Source organism: Neltuma alba, unplaced genomic scaffold (assembly GCF_004799145.2).
Source record: "Neltuma alba isolate B1F8T4 unplaced genomic scaffold, ASM479914v2 tig00012388_pilon, whole genome shotgun sequence".
Lineage (NCBI taxonomy): Eukaryota > Viridiplantae > Streptophyta > Magnoliopsida > Fabales > Fabaceae > Neltuma > Neltuma alba.
The window spans coordinates 2,018-20,312 of NW_021636885.1; the positions used below are offsets into that span (position 1 = coordinate 2,018).

Sequence of the window (18,295 nt, forward strand, 5' to 3'; positions counted from 1 at the left end):
CTCTCATTTGATGGTTTTAATGTTGGATTTAGCTTTATATTTTGTTAGTCATCTCTTAATCTAGAGTTATTATGAGCAAATTTGTGGATTAGAACTCGTATTTACCGTTTATTTGTGTTTCTTGGTGGTTTACTTAATCTTAATGCTTATTATTGTCTACATGTCAACCATTATTGCGTATGAATTGAGGGATCAGGGTTTACCTTAACGAGTGTGATGTTGATATAGCACTTTTCATTTTTCATATATGACCGAATATCGTTAGTCTTTCTAAGTTTACATTAGAGCCCGACATTAAAGCGAAACCAACAAGAAAATACTTGGACCACAGGGTTTGAACTTTGAAGAAACACTGGTATTACTGGGAAGATCAAAGAAAAACACAAATATTAAAATATATCGTACTGATAATTTTAGGTTTCAGAGGAATACAAACACCTAAGCCAATTCTTATACTAAACTTCTTTTATACGACCCTTAATCTAACCATATCAAATACTATATATATTTTTATTACAAATGAAGCTTCTAGATTTATCACCATCATTATTAATACATAAGTCACATATGATGAACCAACCTTTTCCGAAAAGTCACAAAATCCTCGGAGAGACCTTATTCGTGAATTTCACAGAAATGTGAAACTCTTATTCTGGTTTACTTTTTCCACTAAGCTTATAGTTGCATATGCTTCAATAGGAATTCTCATGAAGAGGATCGGCGCTTCATGCTTGTGTGGGAATCAAGCACAGCTTGTTCTTCCTTCTAGCTACAATACTGAAAGTTTCAGTCATGTCTAAATCCTCTGGCTTCATTCCATGTGGGAGTTTCCAATCAAAGTGGTAGAGCAAGCTAGCTAGAGCAAGCTCAATGCTTGCTAACCCAAATGAAATCCCTGGACAAATTCTTCTTCCTGCTCCAAAAGGGATGTACTCAAAGTTTGCTCCTTTAAAATCAACATTACAGCCACCACGGAATCTTTCTGGCATAAACCTTTCAGCTTCATACCAATGGTTTGGATCTCTTCCAATTGCCCATGCATTCACAAAAACTTGAGTTTTATTGGGTATTTCATATCCACTTATCTCGCAGGTTTCCCTACATTCTCTTGGGATCAACAAGGAAGAGGCGGGTGTAATCTTAGAGTTTCTTTGATTACTGATTTTAAGTAACTAATCTGTTCCATGTCACTATCATGTATTACTTTCTTTCCTTTGAAAGTTTCTCTAATTTCAGCTTGTGCTTTTTCCATTACCTTTGGATTTCTCACCATTTCTGACAGAGCCCATTCCATTGTTGCTGCAGAAGTATCAGTTCCACCAGAAAATATATCCTGCATTATTAACGGTGGTCACAAATAGTGATCATTAACCAGCGTTGTTAAACCCAGATGACCATAGGTTAACATAAAACACAAAATTGAAGCTTTATTTGTTTTGTCAAACGAACCATACATAGAAAGGCCCATTCATGACTAATTTAGCACTGTTTCACATTTAGGTAAATGGCCCCGGATTACAAACTTATCTTAATTCCTTTTTAAAAGTACCAGTACATAAGTTTAACATAGGATAAACTCATGGCAAACCTTCCAATGCAGGCAATTATAAAGTTTACTAACCGCAATGACAGCTTTGACGTTGTCTGTTGTAAATGGGATCCCAGGGCCTCCACTACGTAGGATTTGCAAGAGAACCTGAAGAAAATTTTCTGGCCAGAACCACCCTTGCCTTCTTTAAACTGCATCTCTTGATTCTCCTCAATAATATCCTCTAAGAACTCATCGATCTGCGTACGAATCTTTGCTAACTTTGCTTCCACTCCTGTTATGAGATGAATAGCTTTCATTGATGGAAACAAATCAGCAAAGCCAAAGCCACTCGTGATCGCTGTATCGATCAATTGCAGAAACTTTTCCCGTTTGGACTTGTCTCCAAACGCTACTCTCGTAATAATTGAGCTGGTCAAAGAGTAGATCTTGCTCGTGACATCGAAATCTGAACCTACCGATCTCCGAACTGATTCTATTAACTCAAATACCTGATGAAGTACTGAGGAAGTTAAACAAGTAATTATGACAAATTACTGTATGTACTCCCGATATTCACGGTCAACTACTTGAATTTTTAACTAGAAATTGTGATATATATATATATATATATATATTACTCCGATCGTTCAAAATATAAATATTAAATAACTAAATTATGCAATTTAAAAAGTTGGTAAAAATTAGTTAAAGATAATAAATATCTAAAAAATACAATTCATTTTTCTAAAACACTTTTATTTATAAAAAAAGAAAGTGGAATAGAAAATAAGTGAAAAAAGAGATCAAAGAAACATATAATTAAGTAGGGGGAAAAATAAAAAATGTATTAAATCATCATACAAGTCTAAATTGATGCTTGTAAGAAAATCAAACCCTTTTAAATATTTAATGCTTATGTTTTGTACCAGGGGGAATGTGAACAAAGAATACACCGAAATAATATGTATGTAATTACTACCTCATCTTCTCGAGCAGACGAGAAAGTCTGAACCTTCTTGGCACTGAAGAGTTGTGAAGCACATATTCTTCTCATATGCTTCCAGTAATCACCATAAGGGGCAAAAACGATGTCTGCAGAGCCATAGCCCATAAGCTTAGGAGTAAGCAGTTGTGGCCTGTTGACAAAGGCAAGATCATGCTTCTTCATAATCTCTTGGGCAATTTCCGGAGATGAAACAATTACTGTAGAAAGCTCGCCAAGTTGAAGGTGCATCAGAGGCCCATATCTGTGAGAGAGTTCTCTAAACAAATGATGAGGAAGTGAAGACCTTGCTGCTGCTAACTGATGCAAGTTTCCTAATAGAGGCAGCTTCCATGGCCCGGGGATTTGAAGCTTAGCTTTATTTTTCGGCTTTGCAAGCCAAAGCCACAAGAAAAGGAAGAAGAAAATTAGAAGCAAGAAAGAAAATTGGGATTCCATACGGGAAGGCTTCAAGTGATGTTATGTAATTGATCGATGCATATTGTTTAAACTGGAGTCCTATATATATATATATAGAAGTTGCCGACAAACCATGAAGGGAGCTCTAAAGTCATGTCCTCGTGGAAGAATATTCCTTTGGAGTTTGGAAGAATGTGAAACCAAAATATGTTTGGTGAAAGTACTAATAATTCATAAATACTTTACACATTTAGAAGTCAGGCGTGTTCCTGTTCATGAGGTTTGGTGAAAGAAAGTACTTATTTATGTATAAATTATTTGTTGAAATATTTTTAAAATGAAGAGATTTTTTTTTTTTGGAAAGTCATGGCCTCATATGAATCAATAAATTTACATAAAGGGTTTATAAAGTGTTACAACACTGAAAGTCATTAAAATTGTGTGTCTGTCTGTGAAAAGGTGACGTAAGTGATAACTACCACTTGACGAAAATTTGTGTTGTTTCTAAAAACAATTCCCTACATACTAAAAGGGTGTAACTTTTTATGACAAAGTTATTGAATAACCTTTGATTATTTAATTTATGTTGGTTGATGAATTAACATATAGGTAGTAATTTATGTTAGTTCATGAATCATCACTCCATTTTCAGATAACTACAATAGGACCAAATTTATTGTTTTTTGTCTTTAAGAGCAAGCAGAAATAAAAAAATAATTCTTATTATTTTATAAAAGGTATTGTTGGGAGTGCAATCCATATTCAAAAGTTTTTATTGTATACTCTTTATAAAATTCATCAGGTTAACCCAACTTATATCTTATAACATATGAATATGTGAGGGTGAATTAAGTCTAACAAAAATTGTCTACACCTTAAAAGACATCATGAACAATTCATTTCTTCTCTTCTTATTTTTTAGAGAACCATTTCCGTCAACATACTTTAAATATTTAGAAGTTAGGTATTAGTCTTCATGAAAAGGTAAATTATTGATTAGTTTAATAACCGTCCAAAAACACGGTGAGTGGTTACAATTTTTTTTTTTGAAATACGACAAAATGACATATATTATAAAAAATAGAGTTATAAATTTGGGTAAGTAAGGCAATCTATAATATAGGAATAAAAGCTAAGAAAAGAATTTTTAGAAATAACATCAACATCGAAGAGAGAAAACTAAAATATATGAGAAAGAATTTCCCACCAAGTGATGATTGAGGGCTGTAAATCCAACTTTGGTATTTTTATGAATTGCTCCCCCACACAATGAATAGAAAGAGAGTTGGATGATCTATTAATTAATGAGCGCGTAGGAATAATCCAGAGAAGGGAGGCCCTACAACATTTGGAATGAAAATTCAATCCTATCAGTCGTGTTTCTCCAAACGAATTCTTTTAAGCATTTAGTTACTCTCATGACACATCATACCATGACAAATTTCTTTGCCTTTTAAATTCAAACAAGATAATGTTCCAGCACTATTGTGCATAAATAGCCTCTATTACTGCTTAATTCTAGTGTATTAATATATTATCCTTCTTTAAATGCACAAGCTTAAATCAACTTATTATTTTGTAAAAATCATTATTTGACTTGAGTTTTAACGGTGGGAGCCATACTCAAAGATTGTCATTATATTATTTTAAAAAATTTCATCATCAACTCATGAATTTGCATGAAAGTTTGGAAAATGTGGGAGCCAATTAAGCCTAAGAAAAAGGCATTCTCCACATGTTAAAAATTGTGTGCATAACTTTCTCCTTCAAAAGAACTGTAGCCACCAACAAATAATCCCAGCCTTAATGAAATTTTGAATTTTATAAAATATATTCCTCCCGTCCTTAATATAATACACATTTACCTAATTTGATTAGATTAAGAAAGTTAGGTAAATTAGTTAATTATAAGAAATGTGACACATTTTTTTTCTAAAATACCATAATAATCTTTTTAATACTTTATCTCCCTCTTTTACTTGATTATGGTTGGTGGAGTATCGATAAGGGTAATTTAGAAAAAATTGATAAATATAAGGAATGAGTCTTATATTTAGAACCAAAACCAACTCAATAATTGGGTCCTATATTAAGGACTGGAGGAGTAATTTAAACAATAAAAAACAATGCTTTTTTAAAACTGAAAAATAGTAGCATGGATGCAGTTGTCAATGCGGAAATAAAATCACTGTTGAGTGAAAAAACTGCAAATGTACGATATAGAATTCTTATTCTGTGAAGATTAATAATTGTTAGTAGCTTAAAAAGTTTATTCACGTACTCATCTCTAATATGCATCTACTGATTTCTTTATCATTAAGTGATTTAAATATATTTTTGAAATTAGCGTTGCTGGAGTACTAATTTAACCAAAAAATATTGCTTAAACTCTAAGATTTTTTTAGGTGTTTGGTTTGATCAAAGGATTTCACAGGGACGTGAGATTTTCTTATTCTTAACATAAACGACTTATATATCATGCCATTTAAGGAAGCCCATTTTATGAATGTGGATTTTGTATGTTTGCTTGTTCTTAAGAAAGCCGATTATGTATAGTTTAAGTTTTGTTTGAAATGTGCTTAATTAAAAATGAATTCGATCGATCACGGTTAAACCATAAAAATAAATATAATTCAATTTTTATTTTTTGATTTCATTTTAAGAGTTTTATAAAACACAGAATGATAAAAACAAATATCATAGTTAATTTTTTTTGAGCTGACCATGAGTTATTATTTAAAATAACAAATTTTGTCACAAATCAAAATAATCTACGACTCACTTGAATTTTACACAATTTTCCATTCTAATCACTTCAAATAACAGGTGAAATAAATTTCCAGGGCTATTTAAAATTTCAAAAATTGAAAGAAAAAAGTAGTCTGGTACAAAGCTAAACATAATGTTATGTTTGGTGCCCATAACCAGAGTGAAATAAAAATTGCTTTTCTTGTCGATAAATTAATGTCTTTTGCAATCTTAAAAAAAAAAACTGGAAAAGAGTCTAGCACTTGTTCAGTAGATAGTAGGGTTTCGTAATGTTAATTAAAATTGCCAAGTAGTATCTACTCCTGCTCTCTGAGACTTTGAATAGTATCTAGTTTGATGGTGTTGTACCTGATCCGAGATGGGACTCGAATTTTAGCAGGTCTTTAAAATACTGATCATTTGTTATATCTATTGGTTGAAGCTTCATATTTTATTTGTATTAATGTTTATGGCTTATTGTCGTAATGTATTTCTGTTTTTAGGCTTTAAGCCTCCAGTATTTTTTTTTTTTAACCAAAGACCAAATGATATTCAAGATAAAAGTAATTATAAGTTACAAATACTTAATATTCCTACATCGGCAGAATTAAAACTAAAAAAACAAGGTTTAAGAAAGAAAAATGATGAACAATGGCAAGTATTTCTTGCTAAGTGATGTCGAGAACAGAGATATCATGAGAAGAAAGCTGAAGAAATCTCTTCTCAACACAGTAAACTTATACAGAAAGCTTGTCTGTAGTAATATGTAGGTTCGTATTACAAATCCATAGGAGGGTAGCTCGTAAGCGATTGTTGTGAAAAGCAGACCCTGTAGAAGATTGGTTTTGCCACAAGAATTCTTTAAGAGGCATCCCCTTATAGCATATGATACCATGACAATAATGTTTGGTCATTTTTTTATGGGATAATTAATATGCAAATCCTTACAATTTTAACTGGTTTTTAATCAGGTCTTTATAATTTTTTTTCTTTTTATCAGGTCCTTATAATTTCACATGTTTTTAATCAGGTCCTTATATTTTTTTTCTTTTTATCAGGTCCTTATTGTTTTACCTTATTTTTAATTAGGTCCTTGTAGTTTTTATTCTTTATTCTATAAATAATAATATTCTATAAATAATAAATTATATAATAATCTTGTGTTAATATTCTTTTAAATTTTTAGTTAAACATATGTATTATTTATTTTTCAATTCTAATTTTTATAATTATAAAATTCAAATTATAATAATAAAATTTTCTAAAATTAGAATATAATTATAAATAATTTATAGTTAAATATAATTATTTATTCTCATTATTATTGATTACTAAATGATTATGTTAATTATTTTGTCCAATTACAGGATTATTAATTTAAAAATGAAATTAATTTTAAAGAATAAAGTTAATAAATAATTTTTTTAAAACTAAAAAGGATCTAATTCAAAAATAAATGAAACTATAAGGACCTAATAAAAGAAAAAAAAATGGAGGGACCTAATTAAAAACAAGTGAAAGTAAAAGAATCTGATAAAAGAAAAAAATTTATTGGGACTTGATTAAAATCAGATGAAACTATAAGGATATGGAGATTAATTATCCCTTTTTTTATATTTAAAAAGTAACAAATTCCAACCATCTTTGCTCAAATTCAAGTGAGAAACATCACGAGAGGGGCATTGCTTGGAGAAACAGGAGGAACTAAAGCTATCAAAAGCAAACTCTATAAAGGAAAGAGTGCTCTTGATTTCCTGAATCACGGTGATAGGATGATCTTTTTTCCCTTCATGAAGCAAAATGTTCCTCTTCCTCCGGATAGTACTAAGTAAACGTATTAGTCCATGAATGAAATAATTCAATCCTTTCTATTCAGCTCCATAATTGAAGAAATGAACCAATTTCTGAATTCCTTAAAGGAAGTAGCAGGAACCTTATTGAAAAACATCCAAACCAGAGAGCTTTAGAAAAAAGGCAGGAGATGAACAAATGGTCTAAAGTCGGATTTGCATTGGGTGCTCATCAGGTGATGAGCACCCAATGCTCATCACCCATCTGGACGGTTCAGATCTGATCTGGACAGTCCAGATTTATTTTTATTTTTATTTTTTTAAAAATAATTATTTTAATAGGTATAAGATAAAAAATAAAGATAATCTCATAACTATCATTTTTTAAAAATATAATTTTTTCTATTTTAAAATAATTATTTAATGATATTAAATCTGGACCGTCCACATTAAATCTGAACGGTCCAGATTACTCGTCAGGTGATGAGTATTGGGTGCTCATCACCTGATGAGCACCAAATGGGAACCCTCTAAAGTCTCATCCATATCACAACCAAACAGACATAGCCTTGAAGTATGGTTCTGACCCAATATCAATTGATGGTTTTATTTATATTGTTTTATTTTTTTACTAGTTAAAAAAAAAATTAAAGGCAACCCCAAAATCTAATATATATATATTAAAGGTTTCAATTTGGTCCTTTAACTTTAAAAAAATATACTTTTAATCCTTTAATCCTAATTTTTTAAAAAAAATGATGACATTAAGACTTTAAATGTTAATAAAATATTCTCAAATGCTAACATATTAAGTTTAATTTTTAAAATATCCATGATTGTTAAAAAAAAATCATCATTAAAGCCTAATGATTTTAGGGCTAAAGGACCAAATATATGTTTTTTAAACATAAAGAACCAAATTGAAACCTTATACAAAGTTAAAAGACCAAATGTATATTTTAGTATTTATTTATTAAGTCAATGTTTTCTGTTAAATAAATTAATAATAAGAACTAAAATTACATTTTTAATTTAAAATAAAAAACTGAGATTTAATATAGATTTTTGACAAAAAAATTTAGGCCTTTTTTTTACCAGCAAAAAAAAATTTAGACCTTAACATTGTACATTAGGGCTTATATATTACTATTTCGTATTGCCGATACCGATGATGAGATTGATAATTTTGCCGGAAAAAATTTGGTGGGAAAATCGAAAATAGGAGTAAGGCGGCCCTGAAACGCTTTTCTTTTTTATTTTTTAATCCCTTGCAATCCAGTTCTAGCTGGGTTTCCCCAAGTCCGTTTGATTTGTCCCCAAAACATCGTCAAATTTTCTGAGACTTTCGCAACCTTAGATTCCCATTACGAACCATGTGGTAATTTAGCAGTTCGTACAAAATTTACTTCCGCAAAAGCTTACAGTTTTGTAAACTCGAGAGTTTACCTGAAATTATCCAGTTCAAACCTATACTTCTCAATTAATTCATTCGTCTTGAATCTCAGAACTGTTGGGTCTTTTTTCCCACTACGAATTATAGACTCTTCGCCAAACAAACAAACAATTTCACGAAGGCGTAAGGGAATCTGCTAATCGCAACAAACGAATGGGGCGTTCTCGTGGGAATTTCCACGCTGATGAGGACCCCAATCAAAGGTTTGATCTTTTCCTTCTGTAATTCAATTACTACTGATACTTGATATATCACTATATTTTAATACTGCAAGTCACATTGATTTTGCTGAAATTAGTTGGCCATAACTATTTGCATTGTGCCATGTATTGATGCTGTAAATGGTAAGTATGATCATGCTTTGTGATGTTCGAATGGCTATTACCTGGAGCATTAGTATCACTCATGTCCTACAGTTACCGTTGTGAAGTTTGTGTGTTTTCCTATGATATCCGTTTTTACTTTGTAGGTCAAGGAGAAAAAAGAATGCTGCTAGTGGAGATATTACAGAACCTGGAGCTGCAGGTTTTTTTAACCTATTTTTTCCCTTTTTATTGAGAGCAAACTCCGAATGTGTTCTTAGATGGCAGACTTCTTTAGCTTTAGTCCCAAATATTAGAGAGTAACTCTGGGTATCTTGAATAAAATTGTTTTGGTTCCCAAGGAGAGTAAAAGATACTCTTGGTAACTGCAGCATGCGGGAACTTCAACACGCTGCATGTTTGGCTAATCACTCCAAAATCACTTTTTCTAGCAAAATCGAGCTTTTGCGTGATTTCATCCAAACACTCGGAAAAAAAAGAGTCAAAAAATGATAAATGAGCTAGAAACCATGATTTGGAGGTTTAAACATGGTTTAAGGAAAAGGTGGATTGATCCGCTATTGAGAAAATCGATTCTCCAAAGTCACTTTTTTGGATTGGAAAAAAGCGAATGCGTAAGGATTTGCCTGAAAAGTTGCTAATGATCATGCAACAAGAAGAGAGTTATAGATGCATTGGGATTTGCCTGAAAATTGTTGTCTCTTGTAGTGTTCAGTCGAGACCGCTACATTAAAATGACTATTTTTCTTTTGTTTATTCAAGGGTGGCTGTGTTTTATTTTTATTGATTTTCTTGTGAACCAGGTCAAGGAACAAGTGAAGGAAAAAAGGCTTTGTACCATTGCAATTACTGTAACAAAGATATTACAGGAAAAATACGTATTAAGTGTGCCATGTGTCCTGATTTTGACCTATGTATAGAGTGCTTTTCTGTGGGAGCTGAGGTGACCCCTCATAAAAGCAATCACCCTTACAGGGTTATGGTGAGTAATGGCTTAACTCCATTGCTGTCTTTCTATAACATGTTGATGAGAAAGATCTAACATTAAAAAACATCCATTCTCGTCATTGATGAGTTTCTGGGCAATTTCTAGTTTAGTGAGTCGAGTACTGGAATGTTAAATGGAGTTTTCACACCTCAATTTTTTTTTCCTTCCTTTTGTGGAATACCTGACCAACTTTTTAAAGATGTCTAATGTTGTAACTGAATCTGTGCTAAACGAAAGCTGGATAAATACCATACAGCTTGTTTGAGTTAACATGCTTATTATCCTTGTTTTATTCGCAGTTTTTGCTGTGCTTTGTTTTAATGCACTTTCTTTTTGACAGGATAATTTATCTTTCCCTCTCATTTGCCCAGATTGGAATGCAGATGATGAAATTCTGCTTCTGGAGGTATTTTCTTCAAATTATTTCTTCTTAGGATTGTTGGTTATTTTTGTACAAAGAAAAAATCACTTACTTCTATCTGATCTTGTTTGCCTTAATTTCTTGGTTTTAGGGAATTGAAATGTACGGCTTGGGGAACTGGGCAGAAGTTGCTGAGCATGTTGGGACAAAGAATAAAGAAGCATGCATAGAACACTATAGGAATGTTTACTTGAACTCCAAAACCTTTCCTCTCCCCGTATGTTACACATCAAACAAAGCTGCATGGTCATCCTCATTGTACTTATCTTGTTAAGGAAAATTTTAATCTCTCTTTTGAACTAATTTTCTAGGACATGTCCCATGTTGTTGGGAAAAACAGAAAGGAGCTGCTTGCTATGGCTAAAGGGCAAAGCGATGACAAAAAAGGTCTTTTCAACATGAACTCATTTTTTGCAGTTAGTGAAGTGAGGTCTAGCTTTATAATATTCATAATGCACTGTTACTAAATAATTGAGCTGCAGACATGGCTACTGCTGCTTTTCTCAACTCTCAAGATAGATTTTTTTTTAATAATTTATTTGTGTATTTGTTTGGTGAGAAAAGATGAAAATTTCTGGTTGCAATTAGCATTGGATGATTCGTATGTGGCTTTTGCTAGTTCATGACTCTTTTGCTGCATTTCATTCACCCTTCCCCCCTTCATTTGTCATTTGTGATCGCCACAGGGATTCCAATGGGGGATCTTGGCATAAAGGAAGAATCTCCATTTTCTCCAGCTAGAGTCAAGTAAGGCTGTGATTTTTTATGTGCATTATCTCATGCCACCTTTTGTACCTCATTCTTTGATGTCTATTCGTTGATTCAGAGTGGAAGATTCTCATAAAGCTGGTAAATCTAGCCGTTTACAGTCCAACTTAAATTCAGGTGAAGCAAAATGGGTTCATATTACTAATTGATTGATATAACAAGTGTGCTCATGTTGATTCTCTTTTCTGTCTTTATGTTTCCCTTGCTTTCCAGAATCAGAATCTGGACACTCTAGTGGTTCGCATACTGCAGCAACTGCTAACCAGAGGGCATCTAATGTGGGACGGGGCAAAGATGGTCCTGGAGTTATCAAAATGGAAGGTATGTACATATGGTCTTGAGTCCCTCGTGACAATGACCAGTTCCTTCCTTTGTGATTTGCATCTTTAGAAAATAAATTGAGGAAATGTCTTCTTTCATGTAAACAAACCTTTCACAGTTGTGGGCTAACTAAATTAGAGGGATAATAGCCTGATGTTACTTCTATGTGTCTCACTCTTGCTATAAGCATGACTGTTCTATGTGTCTTACTGACCAATGCATTTGAATGAACTTGCTTCTCAACTTTAATGTTCTCTGTCGCTGGCAGATGCCCAACTAGAAAAATATTCTGGAGGAAACAAGCCAAGTTCCTCTGGAAATGAAGGTCCTTCTTTAGTAGAGTTGAGTGGTTATAACCCCAAAAGACAGGAATTCGATCCTGAATATGACAATGATGCTGAACAGTTACTTGCTGAAATGGAATTTAAGGACACTGACACAGATGACGAACGGGAACTGAAACTACGCATTCTGCGTATATATTCAAAAAGGTAAATAGACATACTGCTTTTCGACAGGGCTCTCTTCCTGAGTCATATACAATCAACCATTTGCAGCGCAAAGGATGACAGAATATAGTGAGAGATTGAGACAGTTACTCACTCTCACTCCCATCTCTGAATTTGGCTGCAGGCTCGATGAAAGAAAACATAGAAAGGATTTCATACTTGAAAGAAATTTGCTATACCCAAATCCTTTTGAGAAGGATTTAACACCTGAGGAGAGGACTATATGTCGAAAATATGATGTATTCATGCGCTTTCATACCAAGGAAGATCATGAGGAATTGCTTAAAGTAGTAATATCTGAGCACAGAATTCGTAGGAGAATTGAAGAGCTTCAGGTTTGATCCATTTGATATTACTGGCTAATTATTTAACACTGGTTTTTTTTCCTCTTATTTTGGAAAGTTGGAGAAATCTTGGTGTCTGGACATACATATTGTTGAGTTTGTTCCTTTAATACTGCTGATTGGGCAAATTTGTTTCACTACCATATTTGTGAACAAGGCCGATTCTGGTTACACCATTTTTGTGGTGTCTTGACACGTGACCAGGAATATCCCCTTTCACCTATCTTAGGCATAAATTTCAGGAATTGACCGTTTAAATATATAAAATCTCGGTTGTCAAGTTATTCATCTGCTAAAACTCATCGAAGTGTGTGTTTCCGTTCAGATGATGGAGTATACTATAGTTCCTATTGACTTTGTGCTATGCCCTTGTTGGCTTCATACTACAGTTCCCTAGGATTTATCATATTGTGCGTGTGCAAATCAAGTAAATGGCATTTGCTCATGCATCTGTAATACACGGTATTGCAGGAGGCCCGAGCTGCTGGTTGCCGCACATCGACTGAAGCAGATAGATATCTTGAACAGAAGAGAAGGAGAGAGGCAGAAGAAAGTGCTCGTAGGTCAAAAGAAAGAGCTCAAACTGGTCCAAACAATCATGGGGTTCCAAGTGCATTCATGTCTCCAGACTCCGCTGGCAAAGATTCAAGTGCAAGACCAGCAGGGCCTGCTGGTTCGAGCTCTGTCAATGAAATGGATGTGACAGGATATTATGGGGCTGATCTTCTTTCTGCACCTGTAAGTACTTGTCTCTTCCAGTTTACTCTAAATGACTATCTTATTTGTTTTTTGGTAGATTACAGTCTATTCTTGCATGGTTTAGCCCAAGATTAGTTTGTCTTTTTGTTCAATTACCTTATAATCATCCTGTATTATTTTACAATAAAATTTTAACTAAAAATAGAATCTTGAAAGCATTGAAATGGGAGACATTTTTATTGTACCTGGAAGCCATTTTTAATGCATTTTTTCCCGAATAAGAAGTGATTCATTCATTCAAGATAGAATTACATGCTAGTCCTCTCAAAATGCGAATTTCTTTAAGGTGAATCATGCTTTCGGTGGCAAAACTTTTCATCGTTTTAGTATTCGCATCATCATGTCACTGCATGGTTAATTGATAGTGGATCAAGCCTAACGAGAGTTGAATGAAACAAGTTAAACCATATAACCTACAATTGACCCTTTTGTTTCACGTCTGAACTTGTCATGTGTTATTAAATGCCATAGTTTCTTCATCTTTTTTCTTGAAATCATGGTGTGCAACTTTCTGGGCAGGAAAAACGTCTATGCTGTGAGCATAGGTTGCCTCCAGCCATCTTCCTGAAGATGCAAGAGGTTCTATCTGTACAAATACTGAGTGGCAATATCACTGCAAAATCTGATGCCCACCACTTATTCAATATGGATAGCAGCAAGATTGATTGCGTGTACGATATACTTATGAAGAAGGGGATTGCCATGCCCTGACTGATATATATATCTCTCCTGCTTGTAATGTGTTCTAACATTACTATCTCTTCTTTCTCCAGAAACAATGTTGAGATACTGGGATATGATTGTAGTTAATCAAACCGCGGCATCAAATTTCGTGGTGTGTAAAATTGATTCATTCTACGGTTGAGAACTGTCTTTTGTGTTCTTCCCTCCCTCTATTTTTCCTGCCTGATCTGGTCGCCTATGTACTTGAGAGAATTGGTTTTAAGCTTTCGGGGAACTAGTTAAGAAAATTGAGTCCAACTAATAATAACCATGTTGTATTAGTTTTTGTTGACATTCATGAATTGACAAAGATGTAGTTTCTGTTCAAAGCCAACTTGTGTGTCTAATTAGAACTTCTTAAAATTGGAAGTTAATGGATGGAACAATTTGAGTGTGCAAATGTCAATTTATTTATAAAACTTTATCATGTACTGAAATTGGTCTGTCTCTGATAGGATTATGAGTGATGCGGCAAATTGCCGGGTCAAGTTGAAGTTACATATCATTTGCGTCTGATTAGTTTTTCAAAACATAAAAATAAATAAATAGATATAAAGGATTTATTTAACTCAACATGAAATTCGTTGCTGAAAATCTTCCAAAGCCAAGCTACAGTCTAGACTTCTACAGTGGCGGACATATGTACACACGCACATAATACGAGACAATTTTGATTTAAACATGTATAACTCAAGTATTTTTAAATCACTTCGAGTTTGAGATCGCTATTGGACGACGAAATGGGTTTTGGAATTTATTAACATTCTCCCAAAAAGGTACTGTTAATAATCCCGCCGATACTGAAACCATTAAAAGAACACCCAATAACTTATTTGGCCCTGTACGGGAATGTTAAGTTTAAACTCTCATCTTAATAAATGTGTTTTTTAATATTTGAATTTGTGTTCTTTTTAGGGAGTGAAATCGCTTATCATCTTAATCAATAGTTTGTTAATAAAAAAAAATAACTCTTTTAATGTAATGTATGTTACGAAATCTGAGTTTTCAACATTACGGAAGAGAATTGAGATATGAATAAATGACAGTTATATTTTTCATATTTCATAGAATGCAAGGACTTACTTTTGTTGAAAGAAAAGGTGCGGCATCGGTTGGCAACCCAAAAAAAAAAAAAAGCCGCGACGCGGAAATATACAAGAGGATAAAAGTTGGATGCAAGATGCGAGCAAAGATAAGATAAATTGGTATAGCCACTGGTCAGTGTCCACGCCATCCGCCTACGACGGATGCTGCAAAATCCTTATCGTAAGAACAGAACACGAGGAGAACACCAAGAAGATGAAGATCTTCAGCCTCAGATCACAACTCTACATTCTCAGGACCTCCACTCCCACTTCTTCCTCTTCAAAGCATCCATTTTTTCTCAAACCCATCAAAATAGCATCGCATGGGGACTTCTCCCAGCACAAACCGACCTCTAAAGCTTTAATTCCTGTCAAAAAACATCCAACTCTGGATGTTTCACCCAGAGACCAAATCTCATTGAAAAAGCTTCAAGTTCCCGAAAATGGGCATTCAAATTCCAGATTTCTCACGGTGGGGGCTGTTTCTCTGGGGATTTTTCTGGTTCTAATTGGAATCGATGGCGAAAAGGCCTTAGCTTTGGGTCCTGAAGGTCCATTAATGGAGGAATTTTGGGATAACGTTAGGAGATACGCTCTCTACGCTCTTACGGTCAGCACAGGCGCTATTTACACCATTTTCCAGCCAATCGTGGAGTTGTTGAAGAACCCCATTTCTGCAATTCTCGTTCTTGCTATTTTTGGGGGCAGCATCTATCTTGTTTCTCAAGTGCTTTCTGCCATGGTCGGTGTGACTGACTTTAGCTACGACTATGGATATTGAATTGCTGCAATTCTTGCCAGTTCACCTCCTGGTACATGAACTGCTTAGCTAATTTCAGTCTGGTCTTTTGGCGCCAAACTAATGTATTTTAGGCATATTCTCTGTTTAGAATGTGATTATATGATCATTTTACCCTCATCTCGTGCTGTATGAATTTCCTTGTTGCTAAAAAACAATGGAATTCATCATTGCAAACGCAATACTAAGACCTTCATAATAAGATGACAAAGTAAAGACACACACACACACACACACTTGTTTAAATTATTAACACAACATGGTTACAGCCCACGTAATCATGCCTCATCAGGCATGAGTGTAGACGAAGGATGAAAAAGAAAAAGGTTATTCGAGGTCTTTGAATGCTGAAAGAAAATAGGTCTTCCAACGCCAATGGAATGACCAGCTTTCACAAGGCAAGCGTCATAGGGGAGCCTTTTAAACACTCTGGGGTTAATTAGAGTGGCAGAACTGAACCACCCCCAATGAACGATGATATTAGAGATTCTGAAATTTGATGCACATACGTTCAATATTTTTACCTAACAAACAGGAACCCCATTGGGAAGTGGGGATGCTTGTTCTTGCCGAGCCTCTAAGTCGTTCTTAGAGCAGGCTGTACCTAAACGGCCTGTTCCATATTCCTCTGAAACAGATATGTGTTCCTCATCAGGACTTATTCTTAAGAATGAAACTCTTCGAATATTTGGAAAACTCAAATCAATGTTCCTCATACCAAATATTGCACTTAATATCAATCTAGAAGACTGTGAATAGGGTCAAGGGAATTAAGAATGTTACAGCACGGGTGCTTAATTAAACGTTGCATCTTCCTTTTTGGACCAAAAAAAAAAAACGTTGCATCTTCCTCACCCCTTTCGCAGTGCACAAAAGAGCGCAGGTTCGAACTTGTTCACAACTAATTAATAAGTTAAATCATTACTTCAGAATGTTTGTTTCAATTGTGTTTATCACTCCGAAGAGATACGCATGCATGGACTGCCTACGTGATTGCAGAAAATACCAACACAGTCTGAGGTTAATGTACATTGTACAAGTATGTTAACAGAAAGTAGTTTCTGTACGTCAGTTGACAAAAGGGGGAGTAAAAAGAATCCAAGAGAGTCAAAATAATATGATTAATATTAAGAAAAGACGTTCTTATTAACCATCAAGCACGTGCTCAATTAATAAAAGAGTCGTATTACTTTAATCTGAGGTCTCAAGTTTAGGCCTGAAAATATTGATTTGATTGATAAGCATACAACTCATATCTCATGAATGATTAACTAACATAGCCTCTGAGATCTAGTTAACCTAAACGTAATGATAGTTACAACAAAAGACATTATTGTTAACTAAAAATCTATAAATAATCAGTATTTTGGGACAAAGCATGGACGCTTAGCTAGGGGATCCCCTGTTTCAGAATGCTAGCATGTGGCATTTTATCTTCATTTTGTGATGTACTGATGTTCTTGTTGCTAAGTGCAAGCAATGGAATTCGAACACGGGCATAAAGTTCAACACTTGATAAGAATATGCATAGAGACAATCGTATAGTAGTAGTAATTAACTTTAAAGAAAACTAACGTTGCAGCTTCAATTGAACTCACCTATGCTAAACATTTCCTAAAGGAGGCCAGGATCTGAATGCCAAAGATCAGGGATGATCACAAACAACTCATGAAACAGAAAGACGGTAGGGATAGGTATTTGCATAATGAAAGAAAATGGAAGTTCCAGGGCCAATGGGGCGACCATTATTCACAAAGCAATCGTCAAAATGAAGCCTTCTGAGCACCCTGAGGTTCACCAACGTAGCAGAACTGAACCAGCCACAACGACGGTGGATCGTGCAGACGCTGCAACCTGATGCACCCATGTTGGTTATTTTGACTAAGTACACTGGAATTCCATTTGAACGAGGAGATACTTGTTCTTGATGAATCTCTCTGTCCTGCTTAGAGCAGCTTGTACCTAAGCGCTTCATGCCATCGTTAAAATCTGAAACAAGGCATTAATTGAGAACTCAATCGTTACATACAACCTTTTTTTTTTTTTTGTATCTGAAAAACCAAAAGCAATAGCATATCTCATATGTACCTGATGATTGCAGAAGCCTTTGAGGGATGGTAATGGTTGTGTTTGTGTTGGATGATTCTATTCCTTTTGTGATTGTTCGTGTAATTTCAGCTTCTTCCTTGCGTGTTAAGCTTCTCACTGCGTTTGAAACAAATGAAGTTGATAAAATTTACAACACCTAATGATCAAGTTCATTTCAATCTACAAGCATGAGATTGGCTTTAGGGGAATATAATTATAAGAAGGGTTTAACTTGTGTCAGTT

The 18,295-nt window shown here is 34.2% G+C and overlaps 2 protein-coding genes and 1 pseudogene across 3 annotated transcripts; 2 read left to right on the forward strand and 1 right to left on the reverse strand.

The window, feature by feature from the left end:
- Positions 1 to 362: 362 nt before the first annotated feature.
- LOC114726552 (cytochrome P450 71D8-like) lies at positions 363 to 3,027 on the reverse strand (annotated as a pseudogene).
- Positions 3,028 to 8,805: 5,778 nt separating this feature from the next.
- LOC114726551 (transcriptional adapter ADA2b) lies at positions 8,806 to 14,361 on the forward strand. Of its 2 annotated transcripts, none has more exons than XM_028913155.1 (13): positions 8,806 to 9,127; positions 9,394 to 9,449; positions 10,051 to 10,229; positions 10,576 to 10,641; positions 10,748 to 10,873; positions 10,968 to 11,043; positions 11,343 to 11,403; positions 11,483 to 11,541; positions 11,644 to 11,745; positions 12,014 to 12,236; positions 12,379 to 12,589; positions 13,070 to 13,336; positions 13,877 to 14,361. In XM_028913155.1, exons 1-13 carry the CDS (start codon positions 9,078 to 9,080, stop codon positions 14,066 to 14,068), a joined length of 1,668 nt encoding a protein of 555 aa, XP_028768988.1. In that variant the 5' UTR covers positions 8,806 to 9,077; the 3' UTR covers positions 14,069 to 14,361. The 2 variants fall into 2 exon arrangements, with proteins under 2 accessions (XP_028768988.1, XP_028768987.1); XM_028913154.1 differs by having other exon boundaries at positions 8,807 to 9,127; positions 11,638 to 11,745.
- An 892-nt stretch (positions 14,362 to 15,253) lies between these two features.
- On the forward strand, positions 15,254 to 16,142 carry LOC114726550 (uncharacterized). The gene has a single exon (XM_028913153.1). It carries the CDS (start codon positions 15,254 to 15,256, stop codon positions 15,944 to 15,946), a length of 693 nt encoding a protein of 230 aa, XP_028768986.1. The 3' UTR covers positions 15,947 to 16,142.
- The last annotated feature ends 2,153 nt before the right edge of the window (positions 16,143 to 18,295 follow it).

Bases quoted from the DNA above. Each gene is read 5' to 3' on its own strand.
- LOC114726551 (XM_028913154.1), top strand. From the start codon at position 9,078: ATGGGGCGTTCTCGTGGGAATTTCCACGCTGATGAGGACCCCAATCAA. The intron at 11,746-12,013 runs GTATGTACATAT...TGTCGCTGGCAG, and splicing joins TGGAGTTATCAAAATGGAAG to ATGCCCAACTAGAAAAATAT. The intron at 12,237-12,378 runs GTAAATAGACAT...ATTTGGCTGCAG, and splicing joins CTGCGTATATATTCAAAAAG to GCTCGATGAAAGAAAACATA.
- LOC114726550 (XM_028913153.1), top strand. From the start codon at position 15,254: ATGCAAGATGCGAGCAAAGATAAGATAAATTGGTATAGCCACTGGTCA.